The sequence below is a fragment of the Drosophila arizonae genome, chromosome 4 (genome assembly GCF_054131065.1).
Source record: "Drosophila arizonae isolate 15081-1271.41 chromosome 4, UAZ_ARI_1.0, whole genome shotgun sequence".
NCBI classification, from domain to species: domain Eukaryota; kingdom Metazoa; phylum Arthropoda; class Insecta; order Diptera; family Drosophilidae; genus Drosophila; species Drosophila arizonae.
The window spans coordinates 9,200,668-9,214,717 of record NC_142924.1 but is presented as its reverse complement, the minus strand read 5'-3'; the positions used below and the strand labels follow the sequence as shown (position 1 = coordinate 9,214,717).

Sequence of the window (14,050 nt, the reverse complement as noted above, 5' to 3'; positions counted from 1 at the left end):
AAAAAAAAGAAAACATACAAACTTAATGCTTACTATAAATATTTATCTATAATCCACAAATCTTATATACCAATACATATATATATCTTGTATATTTGCTATGAGTACTAAATTCAAATACGCACTCTCAAATACTCTTACTTTTACTCCAACTCTTACACTTACTCTAAAAACTAGCTACATCTAGATAGTTCAATTATACTGAAACAAAAATACGCATTCTTAGCTGTTCTTCTGTTGTCTATTTGCCTTGCTCTAAATTCCGAATTTCGGAAAATTTATATAAAGAAAAGAAGCTGTTTCTAGGGAGCACTTAAAATTAACCATTTGGAAATTTAAAATTGTTGAGATAAAGTCGATTTCTTATATAGCAAAAACTAAGATAATATTTTTTGAAATGAATTGAGAATGAAGCCAAAATATTCACTAAATGCTTATGGGTTTATTTATATGAAATCCGAAATGAAAGTTTAAAGGAATAACAATTCTTTATAGTAAAATCCGATAAGCAATCGGCTGAAACAAAATGAAAATGAAGTAGAAATTATAATTAGAGCTATCTAAAAAGACTGGAATGCTGCAGCTGAATTAGTTATATACTGGATCTATAGAAGCCTCATATGAACAGAAAAGAAGCAATAAAAACATATCAGACTTAAATTTCAAGATGGTATCATATATTACATCCCAAAAGATTCCATTTTCCATTTCAAAAGATTCCATACCATACAAAAGCGGTCCACTGGAATTCGAAACACAATTGTAACTAGAAACAGCTTTTGAAAACTTGAGTCCAATTATCAATTGCAAACCTGTATAATTATGTTTTATTTTGAGCTTAGCTGAACATAAAAGTTAACTTAACTGGGCAATAAATTCCAAAGCGAAATAAAAAACTTGGCTGGAATGCTTGGCAATTGGAACAGTATGCAATTTAGCAATTTTGAATACAAAACAAAAAAAAAAACGTTTTTTGGTTCGGAATTTGGAGCTTGGCTGTGTACGTTGATGGATATAGTGTATACTCCGTATTTATGCAACTCTTTTTTGTGAATGTCTTGAAAGAAACACACACTCTCTGGCTTAGTTTGTGAACATGAATATCTAATTTAGTGGCCTTTGCTTGAGCTCAAGCACAAAACTAACAATTGCCACAACACACATACTTCTGTGTGTGCGTGTGTGTGTGTGTGTCTTTAAACAGGGTCAAGTGGATGATCGTGATCGCACCATACGCCTGCAGCGAGATCTCATCGAGCAGCTGGAGGCGGAGAAGCGACAGGCCACAGAGGGAGACCAGGCCAACAAGGAACGCATTAGCATGGCCACCCAAACGGAGCGGGTAAGTGCATCAGTTCCACCTCGATCATATCTCTCTCTCTCTCTCTTTCTTTGTGTGTGTGTGTGTGTGTATGCACAACATTGACTAACCGAACGCTATTGAATTCATTTCCAATTCCACTTTCACAGACACGTCCACTTGCCATTGGTGCGGAGGGTTTGTCCAGGTAGGCAAACGTTCATCAGCGATTTGATTTATTCTGAAAATTTTCTTCATTTTCAAATTTTACATTTTAAATTACTTTTATTTTGTACCTCGTATTTTGTTGCAACTAAACTAAAACAAATTGCTGCGGCTGCTGCTGCTGCTGCTGCTGCTGCTGCTTGCGGCTGTCAGCTGCTTTTCATGCAACGCTGAGTTTTTCGGCTTGCGGCAACATGCAAATCAGTTGCTGCCTCTTGACGCTAATGGCCACAAATTGTAATGGCAGCGGCCCAATTTGGCCAGCTTGCAACAAGTAGCAGCCAACAGCAACAACAGCAACAGCAGCAGCAGCAACAGTTGCTGTTGCACTCACTTAATTTTTGTAGCTTGTGCCCATTATCTAACTATTCGCAAACTACCTAATACATCTGATTAACCACTCTTAATATGCATATATACATATCTATATACGTATCTATATATATATACCTATATCATCCCACTATGCTGCCTCTATCTATCTATCCATCTATATGTGTATCCATATGCATATAGACTGCAGTTTGGGGAGCAACAGGTACTATTTTGTGATTTCATTTTAGCCATTATAGTGCTCTGCGCAATCAATCTACTATGTATACTACACCTAAGCTATAACTGTCTTGATAACTGTAATACCTGCACCTGAATAAGGACTCGCGCGTAGCGAGTAACTAAGCAGAGCTTTAACTGTATTTAATACTAAACTAAATACTAAAACTGAATTCGATTACTTGTAGACTAGTGTATGATTAGCTTTAACTATATTTGATACTAAACAAATACCAAAACGGCATTCGAGCTTTTCGAATGGAGTTCCTAGCCCTAATATTCGCATAACTTTATTTTACATTTTAGATTCGAGATTCTTTTTTAAGTTTGAACCTTTGCCTCGCATTTGACATACCAAAATTTAAGAATGTACATTTAAAAATACTAAAAAACTACCAAAATAATACAAAGTTCGAGCCGCCGTTTAAACTTTTGTTTGCTGGTTAAACTAACTTTAATTTTAAATCAAAATTAAACTAGCTCTAAGTACTGTTAGCCGTAAGCCTTTATATAAATTTGTTGCCTGACACTTAACACTGTTTGTGAACAATTTCAATTGCATGCGGCAATTAATTAGACTTCCCAGGTAAAGCTGTAAACTATCAATTAACAAAGTAGTTGTCTGACTCAAAGTATGCTTAACAAATCAGTAACTGACTAATCTTTGCCTTATCTCTACCGTTCACAGAAGTAAGCCTGAATATACGAGTTATACCACGCACTTTCCGACGCTCCACTTGCATTGCAACGACTCCACGCTGGCAGCCACCACGATAATTCGTCACCAGCCACAGCCACAGCCACAGCAGCAACAGCAGGCACAATCATGCACCAATCAAAACAACAACAACAATAACAACAACAACAATTGCCGTTCTCTTAGCCAGACACGACGTCATACGATTATTTCCACCACATTGACCAACTACAATCAGCAGCTGGCCGCCGCGGCTTATCCACGTCGCGCCTCCATCGGCTGGGATGGAGCAGAGACAGTTGCGCCTGCAGTGGCCCATAAGCCGGTGCGTATAACACTGATTGGTGAGCCCTTGCCGCAACAAAATGGCGGCTGTCACAAGGCGGCGGCGACGACGACGACGCCGCCATCACAACAACAAAATGGCGTCAAGGCGCACTTTCTGAATGGCTGCCAGAGCGGAGCGAAGAGCGCGTTGCCGGGCGCCCATTATCAGCCGTTGTACAACAGCAACAAGATGACAAACCCAACCGTAACTATAGTCTGATTTAGATACCCTACACTGCAAGCAGCCGATACTCCACAAAGCTAAATGAGGAGGATTATATAAAACGCACAAGTGTCAAAAGGCGCTTAAGCTACAAATTCATTCAAATATGATTAGAGAACAGTTTAATATATATTTTAAAAAATATATATCATATATACACACAAATATATATTGTTTTGCAGTCTTACCAAACCAGTAAAAGAAATACAACTTAAAGATTCAATTAAATTTACATATATAATACTCTAGTTGATAAGAAAATTGCCTACATTTATCTTTGTGTACAAAATAAATATATGCAACAAGTTTATAAATTATATATATAAAAAGAAAAAATAATATGAATGGAAATTTCTGCTCTGTCTAGTTCTTAATTACTTAATTAATTGTTAATTATGTTATTTAATTTGTAGTCTAAGCTTTAGTACATTCTGTAATTATTTCCTTTGTGGTTTATTTAACTGTATTATAGTATACGAACCACTTGATGCTACAAATATTATAGCTACATATACTACATATATATATTCTACTTAAAGAGCACAATAATCGTAATTATCCAAAATATTTACCATATGAATACTAAAATCCAATTGTAAACAATGCTAAGCTTATTAAATAGAGTTCTAGCCAGATGCTATTTATCTATAGAATTGGGTGTGTCATCCTTCCTTTAGCGGGAATTTCTCAGGTGAGCATTTGGTTTATTGAGAGCCATCACTCCAATTGCCACTCGTCTGTGAAGCAGCTCTTCAGTCACCTACAGAACCGGATCAGCTGCTGCTGCCGCTTCTGCTTCTGTTGCCAGCAAAACTTGCTTTAGCCTTGTTAGTTCTTATCAACGGCTGCGTGTTAGTCACTGTTGAGAATTCGATCTGGAATGTTGTTGAATGCGCAACCTTTGCGCCTAGGTCCAGTCCTCTGGCTGCTGTGCTGCGGCCTTTCCCAGGTGCTGAGTCAGATATGCGAGGCTCAAGGCTGGCGCAGCTTCGAGTGTCGTGAGTTGAGCAGCCTGAAGGAGCTGAAGAACGTTAGGGACTTTCCCAAAGGCAACCTGCACAGGCTGAGCATTAGAAATGAGCACACTGAGCTGAGCATGGGCATAGGTGAGTCAGGTTCGTAGTTACCACAACTGCAGCTCAGCTCAATCTGTTTTGTAGCTGCCAGCGGGCTAAGTCTCTCTGGGCTGTTGGACTTGGATCTGTCGCATGTGCCACAACTGCTGCTGGAGCGACGTGGCTTCTCCTGGCTGCCCCATCTGGAGCAGCTGAATATCAGCGGCTGCGCTCTGGAGGAGCTTTTGGCCGCGCACTTTGCTGCCAACTCATCGCTGCAGCTGCTCGACGCCAGCCACAATGAGCTGCCCAGCCTGACAAAGGAACTCTTCGGCAACCTACGCAAATTGATTTATGCAAATTTCTCACACAATTCGCTGCAGCAGCTCGAGCTGCCACACATGCCGCTGCTGCAGCAACTGCAGCTCAGCCACAATCAATTGACAAGCTTCAGCTTCGCTCTTTGTCCTCAGCTGCAGCAGCTCAACCTGAACGATAACCGGCTGAGCCAGGTGAGTAAGCAAGAGAGAATAAAATCTGCCGAGGCAACTGCGACTTCTGCTTTGCCTATACGACTTAAATTATGAATTGAGCTGAGCGGACGTAGATTGTAATCTAGTCTACATACATATATAGTATATATATTCATTTTCTATTACACACGATTTTTCTTAATCTTATTCCGTAAGAGAAGAGCGCCAATTCAAAACTAAATATGGCTATCGATTCAGTTTATGATGAACCAAGCCTATTCAGCTTTGATTTAGCATTATAGTAACAATGGGTTAAAATAGTGTAATATATGTATATAAATGGCATAAATGTTAACCAGTTGCTTTATGCAATATTAGACAATTACTTAGCGATTCATTTGCTTAGATCATAGAATACAAGTAATAATTAAAAATCAGTTAGCTAATCAGCTAGCGAATTTGCTCAGTAAAGCTCAATTTCCTAAACGACTTTCTAATGCTTACAGCTAGATGCGACTAGCTTCAGAGGATTAGCTGGATTGCTCGAGCTGCAGCTGGCGCAGAATGCTCTACGGACCATAGGCAAGGACACCTTTCAGCCCTTGGCTAAGCTGCGCGTCCTAAATCTTTCGCACAATGAACTGGATGCATTGCGCCCACAGATCTTTGGCTCTGGCGTGATTGCGCTGCAGAAATTCAATTTATCCAACAACAACATTCGGCTGCTCTTTGACAACCAGTTCCGATCGCTGGGCAGACTTCAGGTGCTGGACATATCACACAATAGCATTGTCAGCCTGAACGCCGGACAGTTTGCGGGTCTGAGCTCGTTGCGCAAGCTGTATTTGCAGTCCAACGATATTATAGAGATCAAGGCGCACACCTTTGCAGCACTCGAGGATCTGGACACGCTGGACCTGTCGCACAACAACATTGAGTACCTGCACGAGCAGGCATTCGGCAATCGAACTCTGCAGCGCATGCGTAAACTGAATCTGAATGCCAACAACTTGAAGCGTTTGCATGCGCTGTCCTTCTCCTCGCTGCCCTTTGTGGAGTATCTGTCGCTCGGCAACAACGAGCTTTCCAGCCTGGATGTGCGCATGTTTGCCCCGATGCGGCGTCTGCAGAAACTGCACTTGGGACACAACGAGCTGACCCACATTAGCTCATTGGTGCTGGAAAGCTTCAGCAGCCTCTCGGATTTGCTCATCGACAACAACAAGCTAACCTTTCTACCGGATCTGAATGGCACGCTCGGCAATCTGAAGCGTATGACCATTGAGGGCAATCCCTGGCAGTGCGCCTGTTTCACACAGCTGGAACGTTGGCTGCTTTCCAATCATGTGAGCTATCTGCGGCAGGACACCGGCTTCTACGACGGCGAGAAGCCCCTCTGCGTGTTCACGGCATTTGAATACTGTGTGCAGACACTGCAGGAGGATCGCCATCAAGATTTGGTGAATGAGTTTGAGGAGCGACTGAAAGACGAACGCGAATTAGATGTTAGATCAGATGAAGACTGATAAGTGTGTGTTTGTGTAATTTTTAAGATGATCTGCAATAAATGTACTTCGATGCTCCTCGATGACACCCCTTGAAGGCAAAACACAGCCAGTTGGTGAAGCAGCATTTCATTCCAAGACAGATATTGTATTCAATGTTTTCTACATTTTGTGGTACATTTCCGATTTGTGTTGCTGCGTCTCGCATTTCTGTATAATTTTACAAATTAACAAACTAAAAGTCGAGTCGTTTAGGCGCTCTTGACACGGAGAGCCAAAGCAGTCAAGTCACCAATGCACTTGTTCAGCGTCTCCTTCTCCTGCTGGGGCGAGATGCTGGACAGCACGCTGGACACAATCCAGTTGACCATATGCTTCTGGCTGAGACGACGCTCAACATGACGGCACTCAACCTGGTAATCCAAGCGGCGCTTGACCTCAGAGTAGACGTTCATGGTACGTTCACGGAATGCAGCCTCAAGCTGGAGGGCAATGTTCTCCTTCTTGGCTTCCATCAACAAGAGGGCACCATCAGCGCGCCATTGCTCCTTCTTCTCGGCTTCAATGGCATCGGCGAGAACCTTGAGCTCAGCCTCACGACCCTCCTTCCATTCGGCTTCAATTTTCTACAGAAAAAGATATTTATTATATATTCCACTCAATATCAGGTTGACACAAACTTACGTCGATTTCACCATCAGCCCATTTGGCGATAAGGGGACCCAGTTTCTTTACAGCAATAATAGCCATGATACCAAGCGACAGACCGCTGTAGTATTCGTGCTCCATGACGTAGATTTCCTTGGAGCAGAGATAGGTGATCAAACCCACGCCAAATGTGTAGGGGCCGGTGACACCAGTCTTGTTATAAAAGAACTGGAACCATTCCTCTGGAATAAAGCCCAAACGCACCTTGCCGGGATGTTCGGGACGCTGACGGCGCTCAACAGCTCCGCCCGCTGGCTGAGCAGCGGCAGCAGCTGCCGTACGGCTAGCTACCAAAGTCAATGGGCGCTGGGCTATAAAAAAAAAAAAGCGAAACAGGATTAGTAACAGTTTGCATTTGATCACTTGCCAAAAAAATCAATTTTGACATTCCTTGTGCGAATTGTGCCCGTGATTACATAAACCACGATGGCAGAATTCGCGGTGCCGTAACAATTTTCACGGTCGTCGCTTGGATATATTGACAAACGATTTGTGAAAATAAGCCACAATTTATACACTTGAATTCAATTCTTTTGCAATTTCTGTGCTTACCTGTAAGGAGTGCGGCTCTTGAGAACATTTTTGTAATAATGTTTCAACCAATTTATGCTACTGAATTGACGTTCGGGTGCTCACCTACTCTGAAGTTCACAATAAAACACGAACCGAAAACTATCGCATATATCGATTACAAACAACAGCCGATAACATTTATAATCATCTGTATAACGTTGCCAGATGCGAAAGCCAACAAATACCAAATTTAGTACTCACTTGTTGCATGGTATTTTTGGGTTTACTTTTTTGATATTTTTAAGTACACCATTTTTTAAATTTCTCGCGCCCTTGTCATTTATATCAAGATAACAGGTGACTAATTTGAGGCGAATTATGTAGTTCACCGAAACTTATCAATACTATCTAATCCTAAAAATTCCTGAAGAAAATATGACACAATCATTTGCTTATCTGTGTAACTTTACAAGTTGTTTTATTTAAAAATATGACAATTCGCTAAGTAAATTGCGTCTAATATAACATGAATCGACTGCGAAACATTTTGCGTTAAAATACTTTTACAAAATACTATAAAGAAAACATATTTTAAAAAATATAAAAATAAGCTTGTAGGATTTATGCATATATTATTCGTTTCGTTATTCAGTTCTCAAAGCTATTTGTGTGCACTTTTATAAATAAAGCGTTAAAACATGAGCATCTTTGTATTTTCGTTTTGTGTTTGCCTTTTATCTTTTTTGCTAAACTAACTAAAATGACTGTCTTGTGCGTAGAAGATATAAACCTACAAAGAACATTAAATAGATTAAATTAAAAAAATAATATAGATATATAGAAGAAGGTATGAAATCACTTGCGCTATAGGTATTTTGTACAGCATTTGAAATAAAAGATGATACGACTATTTACAGCGGTGAACATATACATATTTAAAAACGTTATTATACACGTATATAAGAGCTTTATACAACTTTCAACATAGTTTGTTCCTTGATTTGTATATATAAAACGAAATGAATTGGCTCGCCTAACATTAGAAGTGAATGTTGCGTACGGTATTAACAGGACGATGCTTCAGATACTAGACAGACGTTACATGCATAGGTGAGAGCACACTTATCATACACAGTTCTCTCGAGTGCCGGAAGAATGATTGGGGTAGTGGTTGCAGTCCGTTTGGCTCATTCAATAACATTGAAGCGTGTTAGCAGCTTGTGGTAGAACCAACGTACCATTTGCTGCACGCGGGATGCCATCCACACGCAAAGGCTACCAGTGTGACGAAGCTTGGAAGCGTAGTGCTTGAAGTGATCTGTGTGGCAGGAGTTAAGATAACCAAAAGTGTAAAGAAACAGTGAACAAGAATATAAAAGCTATAATACAGTAGAGGAATTTGATAAAAGGATATAATAATGTCCAAGGTGGATGACCGCCATTTATGTAGGTCACGTACGTAAAGCCGTCCTTGCCCTTGCCTCGTATATTATAATAGTAGGGCAGGAACGAATGTAACGTAAATCTGCAAGCAAAAAAAAAAAAAAAAAAAAAAAAAAAAGAAATGACCATTAATTGGCTAAAGACACGCAAAACCAATACATGGACAATCTGGGTTAATGGAGGTGTGTTACCTTCTCTTCTCGTAGAAAAATATGGCAGGTTGATTTGTGGTCAGCGTGTGCAGGAAGATTGCCTTCACCGCATGTCTTTCTACTGTCGTCAAATGGTTCATCAGTGCGTCCAGTAGCAGCGAACCGATTCCATTCCGACGATGCGAGCGATGAACACCCAGCGATAATATGTACCCCACGTCAGCGGTGCGACCCATTGAGTCCGGCAATATGCCTTTGTCCTGCATGGGAAAACCGCTCAGCCTCGTGTAAAACTCATCACTATCACTGATATTGGCTATTACCTCCTTATTAACATTTCGATACGGTTTGATTTCAGCAACAATTAAACCAATTATGGCCAGATTATAAACAGCCGCTAGCGCAAAGAAGCGCGAGCTTGAGGTAATATCCTCGTACCATGACAGTGGATAATCGATTGGAAACCATTCTTGGCACAGCGTGCGAACCTTGGAGGGATCACAATTTGAATGAGTATGTTCCTTAACAGGTGTGCATGCTTACCTCCGTCAAATCATCGGGCACTAAAAACCTTAGCTGGACATCATTGACCGAGCACAGTGGTACATGCTCGCAGTCGACGCGTGTAATGATATCGTTGTTTGGCGGAGCATTGTGTTTATTGTAGCTAAGGGCAGCAGGCACCCAGTAACCGAAAGATATGTAATAATTAATTTAAAATGTGTGAGAGTGTGTGTGTGTGTCGATCATTATGTATTAGTAGGCGACGGCTGCCATTTCACTTGCATAATATTACGCGCGTCGTATAGCACGACTTCAGTAAGTAGATTAACAAAGTTGTCTCTATATATGTTATACGTACATATACGCAATACAAATAGATATATAAACGCACCCTCCTAGGTAGGCCCCGGCAACAGCAACAGCAATCGCTATCGGTGCCGTCGCCTTCGCCGTCGCCCACTCGCCCCGTGGTGGACTCTGTGCTGAAAGAGCCTCGCTTGTCTACTCACAGCGTAAATTGTGCCATGCTAGTGGAGCTGTTGCTCTGATGCCACCGCCGCTGCTGCTGCTGCTGTTGATGCCGCTGCTCTTGTTTCCACTTAGAGCAATTATGTCCATGGAGTGTGGTGTGTGCACCACAGGTTAAGCGCGGAATTTGATCAACTGTCTGTTTGTGCTATGATAGTCTGAAATCTGAACGGTGTGTTCTCTCTGCGTGCGTTACTTTTTGTGTGAGCGCCTAATTGATTTTAATTAAAATTCACAATCGCAGCATAAAACCCACTTGCTCGTTTGCTCGCTCGCTCGCTAGCTAGCTGGCTGCAGGCAGCTCTTTTATGAGGTATCAAATATCAAAGACAAACTGCTGCCTTTACTGCCAATAAACTCCATTTAGTGCGAGCTAGCTGACCAGCGTTGATACACACCCGCATTTCTTGCATGAAATAAACTACAAATTTTCCTAAGATATTTCTTTACATTGTTTATTACAACGACTAACGTGAAAAGTTCACTGTGAAGAGCACGATTGCTAGTGTGGAACAGCTGCTTTGCCATTCACACAAAAGCAGCGACGCGATGCCACTTGAGCCCAATGCATTAATGCCCGATTGTTCAAGTGAACCGCCGAATTCAAATGCATATTTCAAATGTGCCTTTATTGTAATTATCTTTTATTTATATGTTTTAATAGCGCCTAGCCTGGCTCGAGGCTTGAGAAGTGCTGGCAACCGGCGCTGTAGCTGGCTTCGTTGGATCGTCCAGCACTCGCACCACCATTGAGCTCTTCGGACCCGTGCACCAAGTTATGCCATGCTCATCCACGACAAATGTTTCCAACGTCACCTGAAATTGGCCGCCACTGGAGATGGGCAGCAAGAAACTACCAGAGAGGAAGTCACGTTGTGGCTTCACAATTTGATTGAGCGTGACTGTATCGTTGTTGGGTGACTTAACCAGCTCGTTGCCAGGGCGTGGCGTCAGCAGCTGGGATGTCAGACTCAGTTGCACTGAGTCGACGCGTCGGAAGTGTTTCTGCTGCTTGCTAAAGTGTTGCAGCACGCCCTCCACCTTGATGACCAAATTGCTGCCCGACTGCACAATGACCGGCTCTGTGGCACTGCGAGGCTGCGGGCTAACCGACAGCTTGATCTGTGTGGATTGCAGTATCTGGAAGAAGTAGCGCGGCAAGCAGAGCGGCGTCTTCGTTATGATTTCAATCAGGGCGATGATTACGTCTAAATGCCTGTTGCTAATGGTTTTCGCATTGGGCGGTTCCTGTGGCAGGTTCTTCTGCATCTGCTCCATTCGCTGGCAGCTCGCTGCAAAGAAGCGGGTCTCCGGATGATTGCCGGTGGTCAGGAAGACAGGTGGTTCCGGCGGCGTGGCATAGCAAATTGATTCGATGATATGAGCGAAGAGTGCGCACTGGAATTCGGCGACCTCAAGAAACTCCAACGTGACATTATCCGCATCGAATGACGACTTATAGAGGCGCGCATATGTCTCCTCGCAAGCCTTCAGCGACTTGACCAGTTTGCGCAACTGATTCGTAACGTGTCCAAACTTTTGCAAATAATCGCGTGAATTCTGGGCCAGGCTACCTGCAATCGCCGGAGGCGGCACAATCACCTGCGCATTCTTCACCGTCACAGCCAGATGCAGAGTCTGGAGGAACTGTGCGCGCAACTTCAGATACTCCAGTTGGAAGCTACATGGATGTTGGGGCGAGGAGCAGGCACGCATGCTGGCCAGCGCCTGCTGATATAGATTGCTCGCCGCCTCCAAGCGCCTCATCAACGGCAGCAGTGGCTCCGGGGCTTCCGTGGGCGCATAATTGTCCCGCATGTAGGCATATTCTAGGCCATAGTTAAGTATGCATTCGGCCTGCGAGATCTGCGCCAGTGCGACCAAGAAGTAGTGCATGTGATCACTGATCACAATCTGTGAGACTTTCGTGTAGATGTGCGCCGCCACGTAGTGATGCCCATAGCGGCTAGCCGTGCGAGCAATGCGATAGAGAGTCCAACAGTTGACGCGATCGATGCACTTCTCGAAGCAGTGTATCACCTCCTGGGGCAGATAGCATCCCATGGTCGTTTGGCACACCAGGGCGCTAAGTATTTCCACTGTGCGCAGCAACTGCTCCGGCTGCTCCTCGCTGTCCACCAGTTTGTTGAGCTTGTACAGAATAAGCGGCAGGCGGGCGAGCATTGGATTCGGCTGCAACTCGAAAATATATTATTTTTATATTTATTACTTTAATATATAAAAGAGGATTACCTTAGGTGGTGCAGGTTCGTTCGTTTCCATGGATGCGTCATCCTCCAGTCCTTCCGCCGTAGAGAATGCGTACTTGCGCAGCTGGAAGTGCTCACACAGTCCCACAGCCGCTTCGCAAATGAGCTGCAAATTATTGGGCGGATAGTTTACATTGTCTCCCAGCGTATTGGTCACCATCTCGACGAAGTCGGCGCCAAAATCCGCATTGGCTTGGGTAATGCGTATGCCATACGTCAGCACACGGCGCAGATCCCGATTGAACTCCGCCCGACGGGCCGTACAGAAGAGCAGACCCTCCATATGCAGGTTTACCATATCCAGGATGTCGTCCACCTGTGCCACCTGTTTCTTGAGACCGAAGGCCAGCAAGGCAGCCAGCACAGCCATTGCCTGCGTGGCTGTGGTATAATCATCCAATTTGCTGATGCACTCATTGCAAAGCCGCAGCAAGGCATCACGATGCTCACACAATAAATGCTGGCAGGTAAGCGGACACTCGCTCAGCTTCAGGAGTATTGAGAGGAAGAGAAACTGTTCCGCTCCATTCGTGCAGAGATTGAATTTGTTGATTAGAGCACCAATGGCAGGCTTGGGCCAGGCGTTGACGCTCTGCTTGTCGGCCAGTTCATTGAAGGACCGAAGTACTTGGATTCGCACCGGCGTGCGCAAATCCTGCATGAAATCGAGCAACACGTTGAGCTGCCCGGGCACACCCACCAGCGTACGCGCCGACAATTGAGTGAGTGTATTGATGATGGCCACCACAAAGCTCTGGGCGGGGTACTTGGGCAACAGCTCCAGACACAGCTTGCTGACCAAGGCCGCTGTATTCGCATCGTGGTGCATGTGGCGGAGCACCGGAATAAGCAGCAGCTTCATCGGCACAGGCACCTGCAATGACTCAATCATATCGGAGATCTTTGCGCACATGCTGATGGCAAAGGAGCTCGATTGGGCGGCGAAACAGCTGCTCGCATAGATAGCGGCCTCCACTTCCACGGTGTCGTGGCTGTCGAGCGCCCGACGTATCGCATGGTGCACCTGTGGCTTCTCTGGTATCACACGTGACACGGCGCCAAGAGTGCGAAGGAGTAGGGCACGAGCCACTGGATCGTTTGAGTGCATCACCATAAAAATACGCCGCACAAAATTGTCAATGTTGAGAATCTTGTCCAGATGATTCTCACTCTGCTGGCACACGCGTAGCACCCAGAAGCGCAGAAGATTCGAGCCGCTCACAAAGAACTCGGCCAATTTGATGAAAGACGAGTTTATAAGAATGGGAAAGGGATATTTCTCAAAAAGTCGAGGAAACCGCACGATCGCTTCACATTGTATGCCCTGCTTTGCGCTGCGCAGCCCCTTGTCCAGCTCCATGAGCACGGCATTTGAATCGTGCTCATTGTCGTTGAGGAACGACTCGTTGAACATGCTTACACGTGTGCCCGTTAAATGCGCCATTTCTCAACTATTTATGTATGCACATTGACTTTTCAAAGTATTGATTCACCAAATGAAAACAATAAACAAATCCACTACAGAAACCTAATGCAGTTCACCGGTTTGCCATTCGACTGTAAACGTATCACTAA

General features: G+C 43.8%; 5 protein-coding genes across 18 annotated transcripts in view; 2 read left to right on the top strand and 3 right to left on the bottom strand.

Moving 5' to 3' along the window:
- LOC108613052 (uncharacterized) overlaps positions 1-3,977 on the top strand; it is a 30,998-nt gene extending 27,021 nt beyond the window's left edge. For 9 of the 13 annotated variants that reach the window (XM_018006241.2, XM_018006240.2, XM_018006237.2 and 6 more), the window contains 3 exons: positions 1,205-1,342; positions 1,471-1,508; positions 2,766-3,977. In XM_018006241.2, the coding sequence (XP_017861730.2) occupies positions 1,205-1,342; positions 1,471-1,508; positions 2,766-3,321 (732 nt within the window). In that variant the 3' untranslated portion in view covers positions 3,322-3,977. Of the gene's footprint in view, positions 1-1,204; positions 1,343-1,470; positions 1,509-2,041; positions 2,640-2,765 lie in introns of those variants that run through there. The other 4 variants (XM_089467865.1, XM_018006247.2, XM_018006245.2 and 1 more) reach the window with 3 other exon arrangements.
- Positions 3,978-4,055: 78 nt separating this feature from the next.
- LOC108613076 (uncharacterized) lies at positions 4,056-6,652 on the top strand. The gene is made up of 3 exons (XM_018006281.2): positions 4,056-4,430; positions 4,485-4,891; positions 5,359-6,652. Exons 1-3 carry the CDS (start codon positions 4,205-4,207, stop codon positions 6,376-6,378), a joined length of 1,653 nt encoding a protein of 550 aa, XP_017861770.1. The 5' UTR covers positions 4,056-4,204; the 3' UTR covers positions 6,379-6,652.
- Positions 6,471-7,778, bottom strand: ATPsynB (ATP synthase subunit b, mitochondrial). Its single transcript, XM_018006273.2, has 3 exons — positions 7,618-7,778; positions 7,042-7,376; positions 6,471-6,983 (listed from the first exon to the last, which is right to left on the bottom strand). The coding sequence occupies exons 1-3, from the start codon at positions 7,643-7,645 to the stop codon at positions 6,609-6,611; spliced, it is 738 nt and encodes a 245-aa protein (XP_017861762.1). The 5' UTR covers positions 7,646-7,778; the 3' UTR covers positions 6,471-6,608.
- Positions 7,779-8,025: 247 nt separating this feature from the next.
- On the bottom strand, positions 8,026-10,705 carry Naa60 (N-alpha-acetyltransferase 60). 2 transcript variants are annotated; one of them, XM_018006272.2, is made up of 6 exons: positions 10,187-10,702; positions 9,717-9,840; positions 9,497-9,661; positions 9,213-9,433; positions 8,993-9,103; positions 8,026-8,898 (listed from the first exon to the last, which is right to left on the bottom strand). In XM_018006272.2, the coding sequence occupies exons 1-6, from the start codon at positions 10,201-10,203 to the stop codon at positions 8,766-8,768; spliced, it is 771 nt and encodes a 256-aa protein (XP_017861761.1). In that variant the 5' UTR covers positions 10,204-10,702; the 3' UTR covers positions 8,026-8,765. The 2 variants fall into 2 exon arrangements, with proteins under 2 accessions (XP_017861761.1, XP_017861760.1); XM_018006271.2 differs by having other exon boundaries at positions 9,213-9,661; positions 10,187-10,705.
- A 102-nt stretch (positions 10,706-10,807) lies between these two features.
- Positions 10,808-14,049, bottom strand: defl (Integrator complex subunit 7). Its single transcript, XM_018006252.2, has 2 exons — positions 12,459-14,049; positions 10,808-12,398 (listed from the first exon to the last, which is right to left on the bottom strand). The coding sequence occupies exons 1-2, from the start codon at positions 13,917-13,919 to the stop codon at positions 10,863-10,865; spliced, it is 2,997 nt and encodes a 998-aa protein (XP_017861741.1). The 5' UTR covers positions 13,920-14,049; the 3' UTR covers positions 10,808-10,862.
- Between the last annotated feature and the right edge of the window lies 1 nt (position 14,050).